We start from the raw sequence: 23,220 nt of genomic DNA, 5'->3' as shown, positions 1-23,220 counted from the left end.
TTAGGTTTTCCTCCCAGTTCTACAACTGACTAAGTCTAAGGCCTGTGCCCCACATTTCTGTGTAATAGGGATATTGAAATGACTTCACAGATTAAATCAGATCATACAACGTAAAGCTCAGGGGAGAGGGCCCGCCACACAGTAAGCACTCAATAAATGCTGGCTGTTCATAACTCCCCCCTCCTGTTGGTCTGTAATAACCTTTAGTATTATTACTATGGGAAGCCCATGCATATGCAGTTATTTGGGTCAACTATGAGGTAAGTCTTCATCTTGTCTGGATGGCTAGTATAAAACAAAACTGAGAGAAAGAATGTCCTCTCTTCCTTCTGACTAAAGCAAACCGAGGGACATAGGGGCAGAGCTAACATTTCCACGGCGGTCCTAAACATGAAGCCATATAAACCAGGCGTTGGATTTAGTTTGCCAAAGACAGGAAGCATTTAAAGTTTAAAGAAGTCATGTTTTCTGTCCAGTGTTAATGAGAAAACTAGGCAAGGGTCAGATGCCACGTCCTTAAATCTGCTCTGAGCAAATATACAACCTGCTTCCACTTCAGAGGCTGTTTTATGAAAATGTAAATGACCCACCTTCAGCTTCAAAAACCAGATCAGGAAGGGAAACTAGCAGACCAAGTAACATAATTATGAAACACTGAGAGCAGCTAGTCACAAAAAAAGAGAACCTCGCATGTCAAACAGTCTGCCTTCTTCCATAAAATGTATTCCCTAGTGTTTGGCTCAAATTTCTGTCATTTTTGGAAAAGAAAATCATTGGAAACACCAAAGCATTAAATTGGTTCCAAATGATCTGAGGCCTCAAATACAGAAATGGGCTCCACTGCTGTGTTCCCTGTGCGGTCAAAGCTAGCAGCTGCCCCCCAGGGCTGTGTCCCTGTTCGTCTCACCAGGCCCTGAAAGCACAAACCTGGGCTGGATTGTTCATAACGATACGTTAGTGTTAGCATCATCCATTTGGCACAATTCGAGGATAATTATAATGGAGGGTTTTTTAACTGTCTTTCCCGAAGCACATTCCTAGAAAAACTAGTCTAACAGATGAACTTACAAAAGTAGTTTAAAGTTTGAACAAAGGAGAGAAATAAAGACCCCTTTAATATATCAAGTTACAATGTCTTTCTAACTACGATAGTCCCGTTTCTGTTCGCTGGCCCAGATTTCTTTCACATTGGTTTTCCTGGAGCTCAAACCATGAAAACATCTGGATTACATTTTCAGACTAATAAGAGATGGAAGAAATAGGCTGAAACTACATAAACCCGATTAGGGGAGAAAAGGGACTTTTCCCTAAATGTGGTTCAGGAATGCATGTGCCTATAAGAACACTCTTGAAGGGATTATTAGCCTCTGGCAAGCATTTTTCAGTCAAAGATTAGCTAAAGAAAAGTAACTTGTGCTATGGTGTTAAACTTGGTGCACACAACAGATGTTGTATAAGGCTGACTCCTTTTGATTATTTTGAAAAAAAAATTTTTAAATCATTTCCATTATGTTTTACACACACACACAGAGGCCAGGAAGAATGTGCAAATGCAGCTTCCCAATTATGGAGAGAGGTTTAGGGGAATGAATTCTAATTGTGTCTAGGAAATTTGTTTCCCTGACTTTCCTTTGGTTCTCTGACCCAACAGATATGACAACTTTCATTCTCTGATTCAGGGTACATTTAAGAACCATACCCATCAGAACCTGAGACAAAAAGCAGACTCAATTTAGGAATAATAAACCATGGGGTACCTGGGTGGCTCAGTTGGTTAAGAATCTGGCTCTTGATTTCAGCTCGGGTCGTGATCTCCCAGTTTGCAAGATTGAGCCCCTTGTCGGGCTCTGCACTGACAGCACAGATCCTGCTTGGGACTCTCTCTCTTTCTCTCTCTCTCTCTGTGTGCCCCTCCCCTGCTTGTGCTCTGTCTCTCTCTCTCTCAAAATAAATAAACATAAAAACAAAGAAAGAATAAATCTTGAGGAGTCATTAGGATTTTTCTTGCCTTTCAAATGACCTTGTGCCAGCACTTAGCAATCCCCATTCCCAGGGAGGTTACAACTCTCCAAAATGCCCTAATCCCTTCTGCCACTGGCAAAGTGTGGTGCACTGCTCAGATCTCCCTTGCAAAACGAATTACCTGCACAAAATAATGCAGGTGACTCCCAGCCAACCGACTCCCCCCACAGTTAACACCAGCTCTTCTGCCTCATCCCCTTCTTCACAGGAAGCTCAGCAGTGGCCGAGTGCGGTGAGGAAGCTGGCATCTGGCCCCTCTGCCAGGTGGGGCAACAGGGAAGGACAGCATCAGCCCTGCATCTGGTCTGAGGCATGGCCTTCCCAGTCCTGCAGCAACTCTATGCCCAGAGAACCCTCTTCTACTCCTGACTCCACCTCAGAATCTTCCAACAGGCACAGCTTATTTATTTTCAGTTTCAACTGACAAAAACAGCTCATCACACCTCTAAATAAAAACTCTGAGATTTCTGATACAAATAGGATTGCCCAAACCATGTACCAAAATGAAGTAATGAAGAGATGCTCTTCTACCTCTACACACTGCAACCAAGTTAATTTTTCCCTCATCCTGAGACTTTTTTACTCAAGGACGGACTGTTTAAAACTGCTCAGGTTCTCACGTCTACCAGCCAGGGGGTGATCTGAGAAGAGTGGGGCTCCTTCCTGTGATGCACCCCCACCACCAGAGACTAAGTGGAAGGTCTTACTGGAAATTTATAAGAAAAGCTTTTCAGTGCTTCTTTCCATTATGGTACTGTACAGTTTGCCACTATAGAGAAGCAATAAAGCAAAGCAAAAGGAATCATGTTACCTGGGTGGTTTCATATGGAGAAATTAACATCACCTTAAATGGAACTGGGCTGAGTGACTATTCCGGTGGTGACCACCATTCCTACATATTCTTGTAAGGACATTCATTAAAAGGAAAGCCAAAGAATGTTTCTCAGTTCAAAGCAACTGATAATGGCAACAGGGCTCACGTAACACTGGGTTGGTGAATTCCATGACTGAGAGGAACACAGCCAACTAAAATGTTTAACCCAGAAAACAATGCTGGGACATTTCAACTTTTCCAAACTAAAGAAAGATAAGCGGCAGTTTTTGATGGTGAATTGGTATGTTGTTTCGCTGTTGTTGGTTTTTTAGTGTTGTTGTTTTAATTTAAAAGGATATAAAACATTTAATCATAGGTATCCAGGAACACGAGGATCAAGTGGTCCTATCAACAACAACACAGCTACAACAACAACAGAGGACTTGCAACCTGGGGCCTGTGTGAACCAGGTCTAGCTGGCTTAGATCTCCAAATAGAAAGAGAGAAAACGTTCAGTACCTTGACTTTGGCGGTACATCCAGAAAGTCGAAAAATTCCTTCAGATTCCAGGCCTGATTCCTCAACTTTCTCAAAAAACTAGAAAGCAATGATATGTTATAAAAATAAATACCTCCATATAATTATAAACATCTGAAATAATAATGATGGTGACAACAATCAATAAATTACCATGCATATATATGTGACTGGTACTTGAATGTTTTGTTCAATGTTTACAACTGCCTCTGAAATCAACAGTAGCCTCCAATTTACAAATGAAGTGGAGACTGAGAACCTCCTGGGGGTTTCCTAAGACCACCTTCAAAAGTAATGGCTCTTGACCACTAAAGTAGGTGGCCACTTGCCCACTTTAAGATCTGACTACTCTATCTCTTTCTGCAGATGGACCAATAGGAAAGATTCTAAATTTGCTATTATCAGATGCAACAAGTTTAGCTGAGAGACTATAGGAATCCTAGAAATATGACCAAGGAGGTAGAAATTGTAAAGGTTTATACCTCTCATGAGTTCCCATGGCGATGATGATGATGATGCTGTTACAGTAATAATAATACCTAATGTTTATGGTGCACTTACTGTGTCAGATACCCCATTCTCAGAACTTTGCATCTATTAACTCATGTAATCCTCACACTGATCCTATAAGGCAGGTGCTAACCATACCCCCATCCAACTGCTGAGGAGACTGAGGCATGGAAAGGGTAAAGGACTTGCCCCTATTCACATAACACAGGAGGACCCAGAGTCTCTGCTATTTTCCTTTCAAGAAATAATGGTGCCTGGAACTAAGGTAGTTCTTGTAGGGTATGGAGAGAAATGGATATTTAGGCCAAAGAAATACGTCCATAAAAAAAGACTCTCCCATAGGAGTAGACGAATAATACCTCTAGCTGTCTTCAATGAGGAACTCCTGACCACAGGGGGAGTAATAGCTAACATTTATTGAGTTGCTAACATGGTATAAATCCAGATTGAGCTGAACTAGCATTTATTGTACACCTTCCATTTGCTAAGTTCTGTGCTAGGTTTTTGCATCTACACAATAATATAAATTCATGTGCTGAATCTTCTCAGTCTTAGATTTTTTACGTATTGTTTTCAAACTCTGTCCTTTACACAGAAGACAGAAGTCATAATTCTATTTCGAGGAAGGAAAGAAAATCTTAGTGTCACCATGGACTTTGGCTGTGGGTGTACGCTGTGCTCCCTCTGACCCTTCCTCCTTGCTGGCTGTGTGTTCAAGGGCAAGGTAGCTTATCCTTTTGTGCCTTGGTGGCCTCAGCAGTAGAAAACACAGTCCCCTCTGGCTGCTCGCTGCTGACTCCCCATGCTAGGATATGGATGGTACCCACGCAGGAGAGGTGCCCTACAGATGCCCCCGTGCACACTGGCATATCACCAGCACCCTTTAGCTCTCTCTCATCATCATCCCCCGTCTTCATCAGCAGCAATCAATCAATCAATCAATCACCTGACTTCAGGAGTAGCTCAATCTGAGGCACTGGCAACAAAGTTCAGAGAGAACGCAATAAACGGACATAGCATTGTTATGGTGAATAAGATAAGTGTTATGCTTCTTCAGTCAATTATTTTCCTATATTACTTAAAAACTCAATTTAAAATGCAACAAGATTTGTGTTTAGGGCTTGGAATTTTAAATGTGCCACTGGATGTCACTGTTGAACAAATGCACACTTGGGTAAACCCAAGTAAATTGTTGGCTATAAAACACATGACTTAAATCGGGTATTGAGCAATCATGGTCTCAGAGATATTGGCAGATGACAGTTCAGATAATATCATTTTTCAAAACTCCCTTCCACCAAACTTCTTCTTTGTCTAAATATACCCTATCTCCGTAGTGATACCTGAAAAACCACCAGAAAAGCTGATTTTTAGGCTTTATTAAGCTTTGTTTGGTGAATTCATTTAAATGATTATACATACATATTTAAAAACAGCCATCCTGTGAGATAGCTCAGCAAATACTTGTATAATTAGTCAATGTAATAGCTGATAATTAATGGTCACCTTATATTCTAGAGAGAATAATCAAATACTAACATATAACAGACAAGTAACCTTTAGAAACTACTGGAGAAAACATAACAGAAGGAAGCCATGTACAGAGTATCTGTGTCCATCACCTGATGCTTTAAGGTCAGACAGTGTCAGAAGCTCCACAAGTTCACAGCAAGGCAAAGTGGCCCCAGTGCTGTGGGGATGTTATGGGGATGAATAAGCAAAGCTGAAAATCACCAAGGGCCTGAGGCTTAAGAGGGCTTTAGTGTCTCTAAATCTAAAAGAAAACTCATCAGCGGGTTTCCAGATACCAAGCTGCCAGCATGAGGCTCTATCCTTTCCCCATTCATTTACATTCCACTCACTTTCTGCAACACCAGGGGAACCTTCACTCCAGGATCCTTCTTTCGGTCATTGTCCAACAGGACTGTGAGCGGAACTCCAAAAATCCCAGTGTCTTCATTGTAAAATGGGCAAGAAAGAAAGAAAAAAGAATCAGAAGAGCGCTTATTCCAGTGTGCCAAAGAGTTAAAATCAGAAGAAACCTGTCTTAACTACCTCGTCCTTTTACTCTCTCAGTTTTGTTTCTTTTCAGCTGGATTCCAAAGGCATCAAAAAAGGCAGTCAGTTCAATCAGAGACAGATGGCGGATCTTCTTCATATCTTCAGAAGACAGGTCTCCTGCTTCAGTTAGACCGAATCTGGTTTTCTGGACAATAAATTTCTACAATACATATGGAGGATATTTATTTTTTTATGGCAAAGGAAAAGTATCATCCCTTCATTTAAATGTCACCTGGGCATCCTAAATCTGTATAGCAAAACATGCTACTTGTAAGAAATCTGTGAGGAGCAAGCTGTGTCATAGAAAGATTATGAATGGTTTTTAGAACATTTGCAGAACGCTCTTGTGCTACATTAGGAACAAAACAGTGGACTGAAGTGTACTACAACATTATCATCACAACTGTGAAAACGTGTTTCTTCGAAGAGACATCCTCTGTTGTCAACTGATGTCCCAGGCACCATGTGGAATGTACCTACCACGGGCACAAGTGACCCAGGAATATAAGGCACAACAGCTAAGTGCTCCCAGAAGAGCTTTTGATGTATCTTTTTGGGGGTGGGGGACCATCAGTCCTTTCATCAGATACAATCTGTTTTCTTCTACAGACTCTAAAAGACGAACGAATCTCCCCACTGAATCTCACTGCACATGCCTGCTGAGACAGCAGTTACTCTACCTTGAAAATCAAATCGAGAGGACTCCAAATATTCCTAAAAAGGAAAAGTACATAGAAAGTGCCAAATAATCCTCCTATAAGTTTTGAGACAATGATATTGCTATATTCTCTATTTCCACAATAGGAAACAAAATACAGCAAAATGAAAACAAAAAGTCTTTGACAATCCAAAAATACTTGTGAAGACTAACAAGTAAGACCTTTTAAAGGAGAGATTGTTCTCCTATAATAACCACAAGTATGCTTTGTTCTCAAAAAGCCTGCTATTGAAACAAATGCTAAAGTAGAAAAATCCCAGTTATTTCAATTACAAATCTTTGTACGTTCTCCATAGGGGCTCCCTCAATTAGAGCTTTCTTGAGGTTTTTAAACCAGCCACTCATTCATTCATTCGTTCATTCAGTCAACAACTGTTCTGTGGAACCTCAAGTATTTTAAAATTAAAACAATAAAATGCAGAATGTGGTTTGGGGCAACCTTGTCCTATAAAAGCTGAGCTGTTTTACCTTCTTTCTGAGACCAAGGCCCCACATAACGGTAATATACAGCAACAACAATAGAGACAAGAACTGCAATTATTCATGGAGTAATTACCACTTGCTAAATCCCACGCAAAGTTCTTCATCACAGACTGACCTGCACCCCAGATGACCCAAATCTCAGAAGGCAACAGACAGCCTGGATGAGGGAACTGGGGACTAGCATCCTCTCTTGGATGACTCTCCGTAAAGATTGGGAGGGATGCCCCTGAAACCAGAGTCTCACTGGATTTCCTTTTTGCCCCAGAATACTCTTATGCCCTACCAACATGGAAACTGCTTAGGGACCAGGAGGGGCTTTGGAGTTTGACACATGGAGGTTTAAATCCTGTTTCTACCTCCTATTTGTTGACGGGCTTTGGATATATTTCTTAACTTCTTTGGGCCTCAGTTTTCTTTTTTTCTTTTTTAATGTTTTTTTCATTTTTGAGAGACAGTGTGAGTGGGGGAGGGGCAGAGAGAGGGAGACACAGAATCTGAAGCAGGCTCCAGGCTCTGAGCTGTCAGCACAGAGCTCGACACAGGGCTTGAACTCATGGACTGTGAGATCATGACCTGAGCTGAAGTCAGACACTTAATCATCCCATGGGCCACCCAGGACCCCATGGGCCTCAGTTTTCTCAGCTGTAAAATGGGAGCAGTCACAGGGTGATTACAAGAGGATACCTAATGCAGCACCAAGCTGGTAGAAGGCACTCAGTGAGTCTTACAGTTCTTGCTCTGCCCTCCTGCTCCCCTCCATCATGGGGAGGTTGTCTGGGAATGGTCTAGGCTACCTAGGCAAAGACTCTGCCAGTTTTTATATGATCCATTCCTTTAGCCATGAAACTGCCTGAGCCCTGCTCATCATGCCTCCAGCTCTGATCAGCATAGAATATTCAGGGCTCTACATCATGAATGCTTCACAAATGCATTTATCGAGTAGCCAATAGATCAATGTAACATATTTCTTTTAGTGGGCTTTTAAGAGAGAATATCCTGGAGATATATATATACATACATACTGAGGCTTTCAGGATAATGAAGTCTATAGCTCTACTTGTCTATTCCATAATAATAATATAAACTCTTGAGTCTATATTTGATGAATTTTTAGTACCTGTCCCATTAAGTGCTCACTTCTTATTGTAATGACTGTGACTTTGCAGTACCCCCTTCTGATATGTGGCTTCTAGAGGCACAACTAGGTATACAGTTAGAATCTGCACTAACCTATAAGTAAAGTAAGGATATAAAGTGCATGAAAGCACACAAGCCAGGAAATCCTATTTCTTCTATAAAACAGTATTCAAGCGTATACCCTCACAACTCTTCCTCAACCCAGTCCTGTTAGGCAGGCTGTGCACTGCACAATAAATGGTGCCCTGGTGTTATGCAACACCAATGCCTGACCTTTCCTCTACACACAGATGTGGGTTTTGCTTTGTTTTAAATACTAGTTTGTCCCATGGAAAAGTTACAGGAAGTTACTGGAATAATCATGAAAGGCTTTACATACAGTTAAGGCGAAGTCCTCTTTCTTAAATTCGGACTTCTTAAATTTGTTTCTTTTTGGAATCTCTGTAACCATTTCTGAATAAGATACTTCGAAGGACAGCTCTTCAGTTTCTGGTGGAATGTTCTTTTCCAGATAAACATCATCTAAAAAAAAGATGCATAATATTTTATAAGTCACTTAATCAATTACAATCATTTCCTGTAAAGTAAGTACAAAATATTTATAAGTTAACTTATAGGCATGTCAGAATGTTTACATCCAAGAAAGCATCAGACTCACTCAGAGGATTTCAGTTAAAGGATAATGTGGGGTCATCAGATTTCCATATGAATGAATTTCTATAATCATTATCCAAACAAACTTTCTATTTCATCTGATGTTTTCATAAGATTAAATCATGAGATTACATCTCATGAAAGGCACTAGAGGATTACTAGAGGAAAGCCCACAAATGAGGTAGATCTATGTTACCATGATATTACAGTTAAGTCCACCTAAACCCAATGTTGCCGCTACTGGGGAAGCAGAAGCTTAAGGCAGAAGGAGGAAGGGCAGAGACCCCACTACACTTCCTGCCTAAATTCATTTCTCTTATTGTTTTTCCCAAACTATGGGATTTTTGTCTCCTAAGATGTGTTCAAATTAAATTTGGACTTCACTGCTAGGTTTGTTCTGGTAAATTCATCCAAATTCTTAGGATTTGATTTGGTTACCTGACCTTGTGTGCTGTTTATTAAGAAACAGCCCAATGGGTATAATGTCCCACATAAATATTTTCCTTGAGGTAGTTTGGAATGTGAGACAATAGATTCCTTGACCAAAAACAAGTGAATCCAGAAATCATCTGAGTAACCCTAAACTCTAATGTCTGACTAAGATTTTGGCTTGCCATTTTTTTTTTCATTGCTTGGAAAAATTGTTCACATGCAATGAAAGACCAATTTGATTACAAAAAAGAGAACTCATCTTTTCTACCCTCTTCTATAGACAGTGACCAAAGGACAACCAAATAGAACAAAAGGAACAACAATGAAAAGAAATAAGAGAAGACCTAATGAATCTTATATTAAAACCTAAATGGGAAAATTTGCAAATCAACAGTTTGTAAAGTTCTGAACTGAAATACTGATTAGTATTAGTATTTTTGATTAAAAATACAATAAATGGATGCAGTAAAAACTTAGGAAATGGCAAAGGGGGAGTTTTGATGTTCACTCCTCATACAGAGGCTTGCATTTAAAGTGGAAGAAGATGAATTGTTAAATAATACTCTAACTTCTTATAGCTCTATACATAGATTTTTTTGGAGAGTGGTGATTACAGTTCTCCAAACCAACAAACCACCCCCAGTAGACTTTTATCTCTTAGAGGTGTAATTTGAACTGAATAACAAACATCAGAACATTTTCATCACCCCTACTCATTTGAATTTAGAAGTTAATGCTGAAAGTATGAAGCTCTGTTGTATATAAGAAGAGGCACATATTTAAGGAAAGGTTCAAGGACTCACCAGAGTAGGGTCTTGAAGGAGCCTACTTCCTATAAGGAGGATTTCGGATTCCATACTGAGCCCCTGGAGCATGCCCAATGCTCAAGTGGAAGAGGCCCAGTTAAAAGCTAAGCCTGTAACCTCGTATGTTATAAGCTTCTCTGGTGCTGCTTACACTTGAGCGTAAGTAGAGATTTCTGGAAGTGTCCTACTTCCTGGACCACTTGTAACTATTAAGCAGATCCAGATTACTTGTGAAAGAGACCTCAAATCAAAGACACTACCCAAGTGAGTACTTTCTAAATGATGTGATGGTGGTGAAGGAGAAAAAGATTCTGCTTCCAATTTGGCTCAATTAATTTTGTCTGGTGTGACAGAATGGGGTGTTTGGAGCTGGCAGAGAGTGAGTGCTAGAGTGACAGAATCAAAATGGGAAGAAAAACACACACTCTGCCTTGACAACGTTACTGGTAACTGTGCTGAGTGCCAGAACAAAAGCAAGAAGACACAGCCTAAGTTCAATAGAGAAGGAGGTGTCGCTCACCACTCACTGCATTCTGAACTGACTGTCCAGGGTCTGGAGATCCATTGGAATGAACTGGTAGAGCTGGAATGGTCTCAAGTATAGACTGTGAAACAAGGGAAGATGAACACAAGACATTATATCATGTAAGTACGGACTGCCTCACGTGTCAATCTGATTTATGTTCTGCAGTTTACAAAAGTTCTTTTCACACCAAGCAATTCTTGATTTCATACAGGGCCTGCACCTGATTTTCTGCTCCTTTGTTCAATCCAGAGCCATACAGCTCACACAGGCTTCTCAAAGGAGAACTGTGTCAAGGTCAAAATAACTGTGTCTTCTTAGCTCTGGAGAATTTGCTGTTCATACCCTTCCTAAGATGTAGAAATTACAATGCTTGATGTCACACAGTTTGACAATTACAGTATTTGTTATTTTTGGTGCAGTAGCCACACATTTTAGGCTTAAATTCCAGGTGATGGGGGCACCTAGACAGCTCAGTCAGTTAAGCATCTGAATTAGGCTTAGGTCATGATCTTACGGTTCATAAGTTCGAGCCCTGCATAGGGCTCCACACTGACAGTGTGGCAGTGTGGAGCCTGCCTGGGATTCTCTCTCTCCCCTTCTCTCTCTCTGCCCCTTCCCCACTTGCATGCGTTCTCTCTCTCTTTCTCTCTCTCTCTCAAAATAAATAAATAAACTTAAAAAAAGAATTCCAGGTGATGACGTAGCTACATGGCTAATGGAAAGGACCCTAGGGCCACACTGCTGGAATTCTAATCCAGGCTCCCCCACTTGTTGTGCAACCTTGAGCAAGTCACTTAGGTTCTCTGTTGGTAGAATATTCAAAGAGTTATTATGAATTTCACATGACTTGTCCTGTATAAATTACATCAAATAATATCTGATACACACTGAGCACCATATGGGGGTTGGCTACTGTTGATGATTAACATATTAATTCCTTCATGACAAAATAAAGAGTGATAATAACTACCAAAAGCCTAAGTATGCTCTTCTAGTCCAGCTTCTAATTTGCTAGTTTCTTCACTGAGATCCTGCCAAAGCATTGCCCTCCCCTGCAATATTGTTAGAAGTTGAGTATCTTTGTAAAGCAAGTCAATTGCTCAAGTCTGGAAGGGTACTAGTAAAAAAAAAATTACACACAAATCTATCATTTCTGCCAATATAGATTTGAATGTGGGAGTTATTATCTATGAATGTGTGTGACGATGAAAATCTGCCATTCAATCAGCAATCTTTTCAGTATAAAGTCTGTTCATTTTTTCCACAGAGCCTGATGTTATTTCTTTTATTCTTTTATTTAGCAATTACTGAACACCTGCTTCATGAAAGATCCTTTATCATATGCTACAAATTACACAAGGAAAGTCTCAATTTTTGAGCCTTGTGTGTTCTTTTTCCTATTTTATTTCAAAGGAGATTACACACTTGTAATTGTGTAAAAATCATGTAAAGACATGGCCAATTATTAAAACATGGATGCCCAATTACTGGAACTGGTAGGAGAATGAAAAGACATAAAAAGGTCTAAAGCCACACAATTTACTGCCAATCAGATTTCTGGTGGCTCTAAGAACCAATCTGTACACTAAAATCCTTAAAATGATATGGACCACTTTTCAGTGGTCTTCTGAAGTTTTCAAAAAAAAAAAAAAACTTTCTCAAACTTTTAAATGACTCACCTATGGTAGACAACAGTCTTGAAAATGGAGAGGCATTTATTTACAGTCTGAAACTGATGGTTTGGGATGTTTAGACCCTAGTAGATGCCAACTTCTTAATCTGTGAAGTGGAGAAGTGTCCACCTGCTGAGTTGGTTTACTTGGCCTATAGCCAACCTACTGGACTGAAGGCATGCATGCCCTTTGTAATGTAAACTATTCTGGGACTATCTTGGGGGAGGCAGAAGTTTAAACTGTGATCCCTGCTCTCGAGCTATTCATAACGAGGAGTAGAGAGTAACATTTATGGAACATTATTGAAAAACGGTCAACCCGCTGTTAAGAGCTAATTTCTTCTACAACACAACTGTGTGTTTACTGGAGGGTAATGGAGAAGGAAGAGGTGCAGCCTGGAAGGGTTTCACCCAGAGGTGGGTAAACTGGAACTGGAATTCAAAGCTTGATGGAGAGGACTTACAGAGCCAGAGGAGGCTGGCACAGGCATTCAGACCCGAAATAAAGTTAGAAAGTTCAGGTATGGAAATACCTGAAACATTTCAGCTACCAACCAGGAGAGACTGGTTTACCAGGAGTTGAGGCAAGGTATTATAAAAACCTGAGAAATAAATTACTCAAGACAGTCAACTACAATTATGGAAGGCTCAGAAAGCCAGGCAGAGGAGCTGAGACTCTCATAAGGGTTAAACCAAAACAGAACAGAACAAACAAAAGAACATTTAACACAATTCCCCATGTTAAAGCAGGGGAATGACATGGTAAGAATGAAAAAGGAAGTAAATCTGCCAGTGAATGGACCTTGAGTTCTGAAGTAGGTTGAGTGAAAAGGCTAGGTGCTCTGTATTTATAGTTTTAAAACATCCATTCACCCATTAAACACACTAACACTAGCATCGTTTTTAAATCTTTACTAGTTATTTTAATATATTTCAAATGTTAATGCCATTCCTATTTAAAACACACTTCCTCTGCTTGTCGATAACAGATCCTACCATTTCCCTATGTGCCTGACCACAAGAGGCTGGGCTTCAATGGTAAGGAAAAGCAACATTTTCCAGCCAGTGAAGCTTGCTCTGCTGTCCAAATCATGTGGCACTGGGATTGGAGAGTATAACTTATGGGGGATAATGATTTTTCAATTCCAACCTGTGAAAGGTTGGCACTACCGCTGGAGTTCTTTCAAAACTAGACTTTGACTATATGATATTTCCTTCACATTACAGAAACACCATACCAAACATTTTCCATGTTCATTACTTACAGGAGCTGTTTCTGACCTTCCAGACTGGCTGTTTCCTTTTTTCTCAAGGTTTGAGTGTGTGTGTTATAACTCTATGTATACAAGTTGCCTTGAATCAATACAGGTAATAAGGTTCCCCTTCTTCCTCTTCTGCACCTGAGATCAGAACTGATAAATCTACATCTTACTAAATTCTCCAGAACTACTCTTTTTTTTTTTGAGATTGAAGTGCAATTAACATACAGTGTTATATTGGTTTCAGGTGTCCAATATAACGATTCAATATTTGTATACATTTCTCAGTCCTTGTTGAAGTTAAGTGTACTCTTCATCCCCTTTATCTATTTCACTCATCCCCCTGCACCTCCCCTCTGCAACCCCAGTTTGTTTTCTGTACTTAAGAGTCTGGTTTTTTGTCTCTCTTTTTTTATTTTGTTCATTTGTTTTGTTTCTAAAATTCCACAGATGACTGAAATCATATGGTATCTGTCTTTCTCGGTCTGACTTATTTCACTTAGCATTATATCCTATAGGCCCACCCATGTTGTTGCAAATGGCAAGATCTCATTCTTCTTTATGGCAGAGTAACATTCCATTGTATACATATATGCTGCATCTTCTTTATCCATTCAGCTATTAATGAACACTTGGGTTGGCTCCATATCTCAGCTATTGTAAGTAATTCTGCAAACACAGGGGTGCGTATATCTTTTTTAATTATTTTTTTCTCTTTGGGTAAATACTCAGTACCCTAGAGATATACTTAAATAAGTCACATTCACTGACAAATATGCAATCAATTTTAAAATAAAACATATAATAATAATTATAAAATCTATCCAAATGTGAATTTAAAGGCATTCCAATGATATCTTAGATTAAAAATTAAATCACATGTGAAATTATAAGCTAAATGTTAGACAATAAGAACAATAAACTCCAAAAATCCATGATAAAAGCTAAAATATTATTCAGAGATTAATTCTTGGCCTTAAATGCAAATAAGAAAGATCAAAAATAAGTGTTTATAATCCAAGAGACTAGAAAAAATTATACAAGACCAAGAATGAATGAAAAATAAAGATTAAATAAATTAACACAACAGAAAAAGTAGGCTTCAATAAAAAAGACAGTCTTTTTAGCACATAATGTTGGGAAAACTGGACAGCAACATGCAGAAGAATGAACCTGGACCACTTTCTTACACCATATACAAAAATAAACTTAAAATGGATGAAAGACCTAAATGTAAGACAGGAAGCCAATGAAACCCTAGAGGAGAAAACAGGCAACAACCTCTTTGACCTTGACCACAGAAAATTCTTATTAGAAAATTCTTATTTCCCCAAGGTAGGGGAAACAAAAGCAAAAATGAACTATCATCAAGATAAAAAGCTGCACAGAGAAGGAAACAATCAACAAAACTAAAAGGCACCTGACAGAATGAGAGAAGATTATTGGCAAATGACACATCAGATAAAGGGTTAGTATAAAAAATCTATAAAGAACTTATCAAACTCAACACCCAAAAACCAAAAAATCCAGTGAATAAATGGGCAAAAGACAAGAACAGACACTTTTCCAAAGAAGATATCCAGATGGCCAACAGACACATGAAAAGATGCTCAACGTCACTCATTATTAGGGAAATATAAATCAAACCACAATGAAATACAACCTCACACCTGTCAGAATGGGTAAAATTAACAGCTCAGGAAATAACAGATGTTGGTGAGGATGTGAGAAAAGGGGAACACTTCTGCACTGCTGTTGGGAATGCAAACTGGTGCAGCCATTCTGGAAATAACTATGGAGATTCCTTTTTTTGAGAACAGAGCTACCCTATGACCGCAACTGCACTGCTAGGTATTTATCCAAAGGATACAAAAATGCTGATTCAAAGGGGCACATTCAGGGGAGCCTGGGTGGCTCAGTCAGTTAAGCATCTGACTTTGGCTCAGGTCATGATCTCACAGTTGGTGGGTTCGAGCCCCACCTCAAGCTCTGTGTTGACAGCTCAGAGCCTGGAACCTGCTTTAGATTCTGTGTCTCCCTCTCTCTCCCTGCTCCACCCCCACTTGTACTCTATGTCTTTCTCTCTCAAAAATGAATAAAATATTTAAAAAATTAAAAAATAAACAAAGGGGCACATGTACCCCAATGCTTATAGCAATGCTATCCACAATAGCCAAATTATGGAAGAAGCCCAAATGTCCATCAACCAATGAATGGATAAAGAAGATGTGGTATATACATGCAATGGAATATTACTCAGTGATTAAAAAGAATGAATTTTTGCCATTTGCAACAATGTGGATGAATCTAGAATGTATTATGTTATGCAAAATCAGTCAGAGGAAAAGAAATACCATTGATTTCACTCATTTGTGGAATTTAAGAAACAAAACAGATGAATACAGGGGAAGGGAAAGAAAAGATAAAAACAGAGAGGGAGGCAAACCCTAAGAGACTCTTAAATACAGAGAAAAAACTGAGGGCTGCTGGAGGGGAGTTGGGTGGGGCGGAATAGGCTAAATGGGTAATGGGCATTAAAGAGGGCACTTGTTGGGATGAGTACTGGGTGTTACACGTAAGTGAAGAATCACTAAATTCTACTCCTGAAACCATTATTACACTGTATGTTAACTAACTTGGATATAAATAAAAATATAAAAAAATAATTAGAAAAGAAAAAGTAGGCTTCCTCAATTAAAGGAAGTGATTTCTTAAAAAATATTGCTGATACAGACAACAATTTACATTCTAATTGGGATAAAAGACGTAAATATTAGAAATAAAAAAAGGGCAAATAGCTACCTCGCAGAAAATTTAGAAAGTATATGCCTAAATAAATATGTGTATATATTTGTATACATGTGTGTACCCACACTCAAACATCTACATATATTAAAATGATAAATAAATTGGATATTTTGCTAGAACATACATTACCAAAACTCATACCAGTTGGAATATAAAGGAATATAACTTCAAAACCATATCCATTGAAAAAGTAAAGCACTATATCTACATTGATGCCAGACCTTGGAGGTTTCATAAACAAAATGCAATACAAACTTATATATAATACCTTTTATAGATTATATATTTACACCAAAATTTAATATATGGCTCCAAAATACTGAAAAAAAAAAAAAAAACAAAAAAACAAGCTTCTTAACACTTTCATACCAAGGTCACTATAACTCTGTAACAATGGAAAGAAATTACATATATATATAGGCTAATCCCATTTATTAGAACAGTAGTTAAAAAGGCTAAAATTGGGGTTCCTGGGTGGCTCAGTTGGTTCAGCATCTGACTTTGGCTCAGGTCATGATCTCACGGTCCATGAGTTTGAACCCCGCGTCAGGCTCTGTGCTGGAGCCTGCTTCGTATTCTGTGTCTTCCTCTTCCTGTACCTCTCCTCTGCTAACGTTCTATCTCTCTCTCAAAAACGAATAAACATTAAAAAAATGTTTTTAATGCTAAAATAGTAGTAAATGATATATTCTGCATTGTAAATAAAAGAATAATGTAACACAATAAGTAGGGTTCATTTTTATCAACAAAATTATAGTTCAATATTAGAAAGACATCAATAGAATTTCCTTAAGTAATTGCTTCAAGATGAAAAATATATTCATTTTAATAGATGATGAACAATTATTTTATATAATTCAACCTCTATTTCTAATAAAAACAACTAGAAGTCTCAGAAACCTAGAACAAATAATATTCTACTTAACAATGAAACTTAAAAGAATTCATGAGAAAATCAAGAACTTATTCAAAGATCCCCATAATTATTATTCAATATAATCAGTGATTGTGATTGGTCCAATTAAACAGGGAAAAGAAATAAAATGACTAGGGATGCCTGGGTGGCTCAGTCGGTTAAGCCTCTCTTCTGACTTCGGCTCAGGTCATGATCTCATCATTTGTGAGTTTGAGCCCCACATCAGGCTCTCCACTCTCAGCACAGAGCCTGCTTCAAATCCTGTCTCCCCATCTCTCTGCCTCTTCCTCATTCTCTCTCTCTTAAAAATAAAAATAAACATTAAAAATTTTTTTTAAAAATGACTATTTTAAAGATTGAGTAAAGAAAACTTTCACTATTTCAGATGATATCTATAAATTATAAAATCAAATGAAAAGTTCTTAGAAGAAGAATTTTCAGAAAGTAAGCTATAAAATATACTCTTGTGAGAAATCCAAAAATTTACTTCCCTTACAGTGCCGCAAAAACAAACTAGAAGGTATCATAAAAAAAACTACCATTAAAATATCAATGAAAACTATTAAGTTCCTAAGTAATTAATCAATAAAAAATGTATAAGAAAGAATATTATGAACTTTTATTGAAGAACAGAAAACATAAATAAGTGGAAAGACAATTACTATTTCTCAGTGGGAAGAGTCAGTATTTTAAAATGTGAATTTTCTCCCCAACATTAATCTTTAAATTCAATAAAATTCTTAGTGAAGTCCTAACAAGATTTATTTAATGGCTGGTTATAGAGTCATCCTAAGCTCATTTGGAAGTAAAAATTCCTGAGAGAAAGAAAATTTTGATCCAGAACAAGAGTGAACACACCCCAACAGACATCAAAAACAAACCACAGAGTCATAGTAATTAAGATAGACCCCATACATACAGAGGTTTCAATTATCATAAAATAACATTTCTAATGTACATAAAAGATGAAAGATTGAAAAAAAATTGATCAAGCCAAGGTTATCCTTTTGGAAAAGACCAAGTTAGGTTATCTACTTTATACCATTTCACAATGTAAACTCCAAGGGCAAGTTGTTGGGGCCCTCTGAAGTCTTGAAGATGACAATGTAATGTCCTTGGGAATTCACCCTGCCAAGTAAGATATACTTTACAGAAGTCATGGCCAGGACCCCTGAAGTCCTTGCTACCACTTCACTGAATTACTAGAAATCTTACCATCTAGAAGAAACTGCAGAACCAACCTGGGGTGCCAATGCCTCCTTATAATCAAGAAGCGGAGAGGTCAAAATGTATTTCCCCGGTGGTAAGAAGTTCTAGAACGATTTTCAGTATAGGTGCAGTAAGGGTTAAGTTCTCATCTCTCTAGCAACTAGCCAATTTGTTCAACATTTCTAAATAAAGATATCTGAGTAACAAACCATCCAAAGTAAGTCACACTGGAGACTGATACCAATCAGATTTTTTTGAGTCTCAATACTGCTGACACTTTTATTTATATCATAATTAGCATTCAATCAGTTTTCAGGAAAAAAAAGATTTAGTTTTTTTTCTTTCCTTTTAGAAAATCTGAATGATTAACTTACTCCAGGAAACACTATCTATAACTGCTGCACAAGACCACTGTCTTTCTCTTATACTCTCAAGCTTTCAAGTATCCTATTTGCAGACAATATGTGCCTAACAAGGATTTGGTGAATGAATGAATGGATTAATGAAAACCTAGAAAATAAGGCCTACCCAAAATCCTCCCCCTCAGCAACTCAATTATGTAACCATTCTGCTTCAAGTGCTACTTGGTGTGTGCATGGAACCACATGCAGTCCTGTGTTGGCTTTTATAAAATGACTGGGACAGTAAAGTCAGCTAGAGAGAGAGACGCGTAAGGTGGGTCAGGAGTGTTTATGTTAACTAGAAGACGTGGGGGAACCTCAGTAGGTATTAAACAAGGCTCGCACTTATTTGTATCTATCTATCTATCTATCCATTCATTCATTATTTATTTTACTTTTTATTTATTTATTTTTTAATGTAATTTATTGTCAAGTTGGCTAACATACGGTGTATATAGTGTGCTCTTGGTTTTGGGGGTAGATTCCCATGATTCATCACTTACGTACAACACCCAGTGCTCATCCCAACAAGTGCCCTCCTCAATGCCTTGCATTTTTATACATCAATGACTTTCAGCTGTGGGAAGGATGAATTTGAGGGGTATAAGCTGAAGTCAGGGACAGATCACTTAGGAGGCTATCTCAGTAATACAGTAAGATGATGAGCTTCTGTACTAAGTAAGTAGTTACAGGAAAAGAGGGGAGTAGAAATATTCTAGAATGTAGAATATTCTGGAATGCAGAATATTCCAGAATGTAGAATGTAGAAATATTCTTTTTTTTAAAATTTTTATTTATTTTTGAGAGAGACAGAGCACAAGTAGGAGAGGGGCAGAGAGAGAGGGAGACACAGAATCTGAAGCAGGCTCTAGGCTCTGAGCTGTCAGCACAGAGCCCTATGCGGGGCTCGAACTCATGAACCGCGAGATCATGACCTGAGCTGAAGTCTGACGTTTAACTGACTGAGCCACCCACGCACCCCTAGAAATATTCTTTATAAGGCAAAATCCATAGGTCTCAGAGATGAGCATGTAGAGGGAAGCATGCAGGTAGAGTTGACGCTAACGCTTAGGGATGGTACCCTGGGCACATGGTAGCATCACCAGCTAAGAGAATATATAGGATCCTATGCAAAGCTTTAGGCAGGAGTCCCCAGTCACAGGCGCACAGCACAACTCTGAAAGGTCTATTGTAGGTAACTCCTGATTTTAGTAGTTGTCAGAGTTTGTGAATGACTTACTCTGTTTTCAGCCATCAGTACTGGAGATTATCTCTAAAACAGAGACATCCTCACTTCATTTGCATTCCAATGCACAGTCTTAAATAGGAAAGTAGCAGCTGAATTTAAAGCCAGTAGGTCAGACACTGTGGGTAACCCCTAACCTATCTGTGCCATAACCTGTAATGCTATTTATAAGTTACCCATCGACAAAGACACTCGCATTCTTTTATGCTTTTTATAGATCACTGTAGCAAAGCAATTTCAAAACCAAAACTCTGAAAACACAATAGAAAAGCTCCTTCACCTGAGGCTAACAGCTTTGTCTCTCTGAACAGTGGGGATCTAATGTGTTATGCATGTGAACATCAACTATCCTTTCTCTCAAACTGGACGCCAGATGACAAACTACTGCCCAGAGGGACTTGTAAATGCGCCCCCTCCATTTGCCTGACTAATGGGCTCTTGCCTTCCAATCATCCTGTCATCAAAGAACTGCTATCTCATTTACCAGGGTCTCTCACTTCTTCTGGTCCATTGTAACCCCCCTGCCAGAGCAGCTACAGAGAGACCCCAGGCGGGGATCCCCAGTGGTTCTGGGGAGGGGGAATGATGAGACTTTCTGAGAAAGAAAAGTACAGAATCTGTCTGAATTGGAGGATTTATATGGGTGTGATATAAGGCTGGAAATGTAGGCAACAGTGCCTTGAATGAATATCAGGATGAGGGCTTTTTAATTTATCCTGCAGGTAAGAGGACCTTTGGGTCAAATGGCAGAATTAGGCTGGATCACTGGTGTGAACTCAGCCCAGAGGACCAAAGGTAAATTCCTCCGTGCTTGATACACGTAGAGAACATCCTTTGTTTTCTGACCATAGAGGTATTAGTTTATGGAGCCCTCTTTTAAACTAAGATCTAGTTGTTCCTCAGTTTTGAGTCTCCTACTTCCTAACTGTTCCAACACTGGTGGGTCTACTGGCAGCTGCAATCTCAGTTCAAGTTTTTCTTATCTGTTTTGAGGAAACTGCTTCTTCTCGCCTTGAACTTGCAGTTTTGCCCTGATGTGCAATTGTCTTGGCATGTGACGACTTACCACAGAGCCACTCCTGGGAACTGTAAAACTCCCTTCTTCATCTGGGGACCCATCTGACAGGGCGATACTGTTGAGAGAAGCATCATCTGGCTAGACGGAGAAAGGAAAGTACCATTCTTATTCAGGCAGACACTTCTAATGTGTTTGTGTACTGCACTATGTGTATGTATTTAGATGTGTGTGACAACATACAAAGTCGTGACTGCCTGGGCAGCCCTTCAGGGAACATTACCGTGAGTGCCTAAATGCGAGGCCCTCTGGCCGACACTGGACAGACGCTGGCCCCTGTAGCAGGCACTGCCGTTGCCCGCCACAAACTCCCTTTGCTTTAACAATGTCTTGGTGTGGTTCCAGGGAGTTAAACCAAAGAACTTCATTTCCAGGATTCTTTGTGGCTAAGAGTGATCACGTGACAAGTGTGGTCCACGAGATGCAAGTGTAATTTTACCAAGAGGGCTTCCGGAATGGCTGAGGCTTTCCTGACCAAAAAAGAATCTGGTCAGCTCCTGTACACTCATGACAGCACCGCAGATGACAGCCTACAGTTGCCAGGTATCTTGCTCGAATAAGCATGATGGCCACAGCAAAGGACGGCAGGGGCAGAAGATCAAACCCACCTGGGTTTGTGCAAAGGTATCAGGTGAATGCCCTGTCAGACTTGGACCTCCAAATCTCCATGTGAAGCAAAATAACTCCAACACTTCCATTACACATGGCCAAACACAAACCTGTCTAATCTTACTTTTTAAACACACCCTATGATTATCTTCTGCAGTGATGAGAATTTAGCAGCAACAGTACCACGTTATGTTTATAAAGCTGGAAATAGATTTTTGCTTTAGCAGACAATGGCTTCACTAAAATTTAAGACATAAATATTCTTTTCTTTACTGAAGGAACCTTACTGCAAAATACGATGCATTTGATACTTATGAATACATACAGTATTCTGTCTTTTAAAAAACTGTTGCTCACCTTGCTTGACCACATTTTCTAAATTTCTTTTTTTTTGTAATTTTTTAACGCTTATTTATTATTGAGAGACAGAGAGAGAGAGCTTGAGAATGGGAGGGGCTGAGAGACGGGGAGACACAGACTCTGAAGCAGGCTCCAGGCTCTGAGCTGTCAGCACAGAGCCCAATGCAGGGCTCGAACTCACAAACCGAGATACCATGACCTGAGCCGAAGTCGGATGCTTAACCGACCGAGCCACCCAGGTGCCCCTCTAAATTTCTTATAGAGGACAGGCATTACTTTACAAGGTGAGCAAAGGACTTTTTTTTTTAAGGGACAAATAAAACACAAGAACTAGTATAAGAAATTTAAGTCAAGATGGTGAACTGACAATTATCTACCCTTCCTATCCCCAATCACTGAAATGGCAGAAAACATATAATTTCTTTAAAGGAAGACATTTTTTTTAAAGGACGACATTTTTTTTTTTAATTTTTTTTTTTTTTTTCAACGTTTATTTATTTTTGGGACAGAGAGAGACAGAGCATGAATGGGGGAGGGGCAGAGAGAGAAGGAGACACAGAATCGGAAACAGGCTCCAGGCTCTGAGCCATCAGCCCAGAGCCCGACGCGGGGCTCGAACTCACGGACCGCGAGATCGTGACCTGGCTGAAGTCGGACGCCCAACCGACTGCGCCACCCAGGCGCCCCAAGGACGACATTTTTAATAGCACTGGGAACCAGTACAGAATTCTACAGCAGACCAATTCATAGAAATTTGTAGATGAAAAGAAAATAGAATTAGTTTGGTAAAATAAAAATCTTTACCCCTGAGCAGCATGAAAGAAAATTTCCAGAGAGGGAGAAGAAAAACAAACAACACAGAATTGTACAAAGACTAGGAAAGAGTCCCAGGTACATAGTTAAAAAATGTTTGCAAAATAGGAGCCAAGCAGACCAGCTCCTAAAATATGTAGACAGCCCCTAAA

General features: G+C 39.2%; 1 protein-coding gene across 7 annotated transcripts in view; it reads right to left on the bottom strand.

The window, feature by feature from the left end:
* ARHGAP28 (Rho GTPase activating protein 28) overlaps positions 1-23,220 on the bottom strand; it is a 195,267-nt gene that overhangs the window by 36,562 nt on the left and 135,485 nt on the right. For 3 of the 7 annotated variants that reach the window (XM_030336437.2, XM_030336436.1, XM_030336441.1), the window contains 6 exons: positions 21,278-21,367; positions 10,695-10,779; positions 8,662-8,804; positions 5,939-6,104; positions 5,746-5,837; positions 3,356-3,433 (listed from right to left, as the gene is read on the bottom strand). In XM_030336437.2, coding sequence (XP_030192297.1) covers positions 3,356-3,433; positions 5,746-5,837; positions 5,939-6,104; positions 8,662-8,804; positions 10,695-10,779; positions 21,278-21,367 — 654 coding nt within the window. The remainder of the gene's footprint in view (positions 1-3,355; positions 3,434-5,745; positions 5,838-5,938; positions 6,105-8,661; positions 8,805-10,694; positions 10,780-21,277; positions 21,368-23,220) is intronic. The other 4 variants (XM_030336439.1, XM_030336440.1, XM_032595375.1 and 1 more) reach the window with 2 other exon arrangements.

Source organism: Lynx canadensis, chromosome D3, assembly GCF_007474595.2.
Source record: "Lynx canadensis isolate LIC74 chromosome D3, mLynCan4.pri.v2, whole genome shotgun sequence".
NCBI lineage: Eukaryota > Metazoa > Chordata > Mammalia > Carnivora > Felidae > Lynx > Lynx canadensis.
The sequence above is the reverse complement of the archived record's forward strand: the minus strand, read 5'-3'. Positions and strand labels throughout refer to the sequence as shown.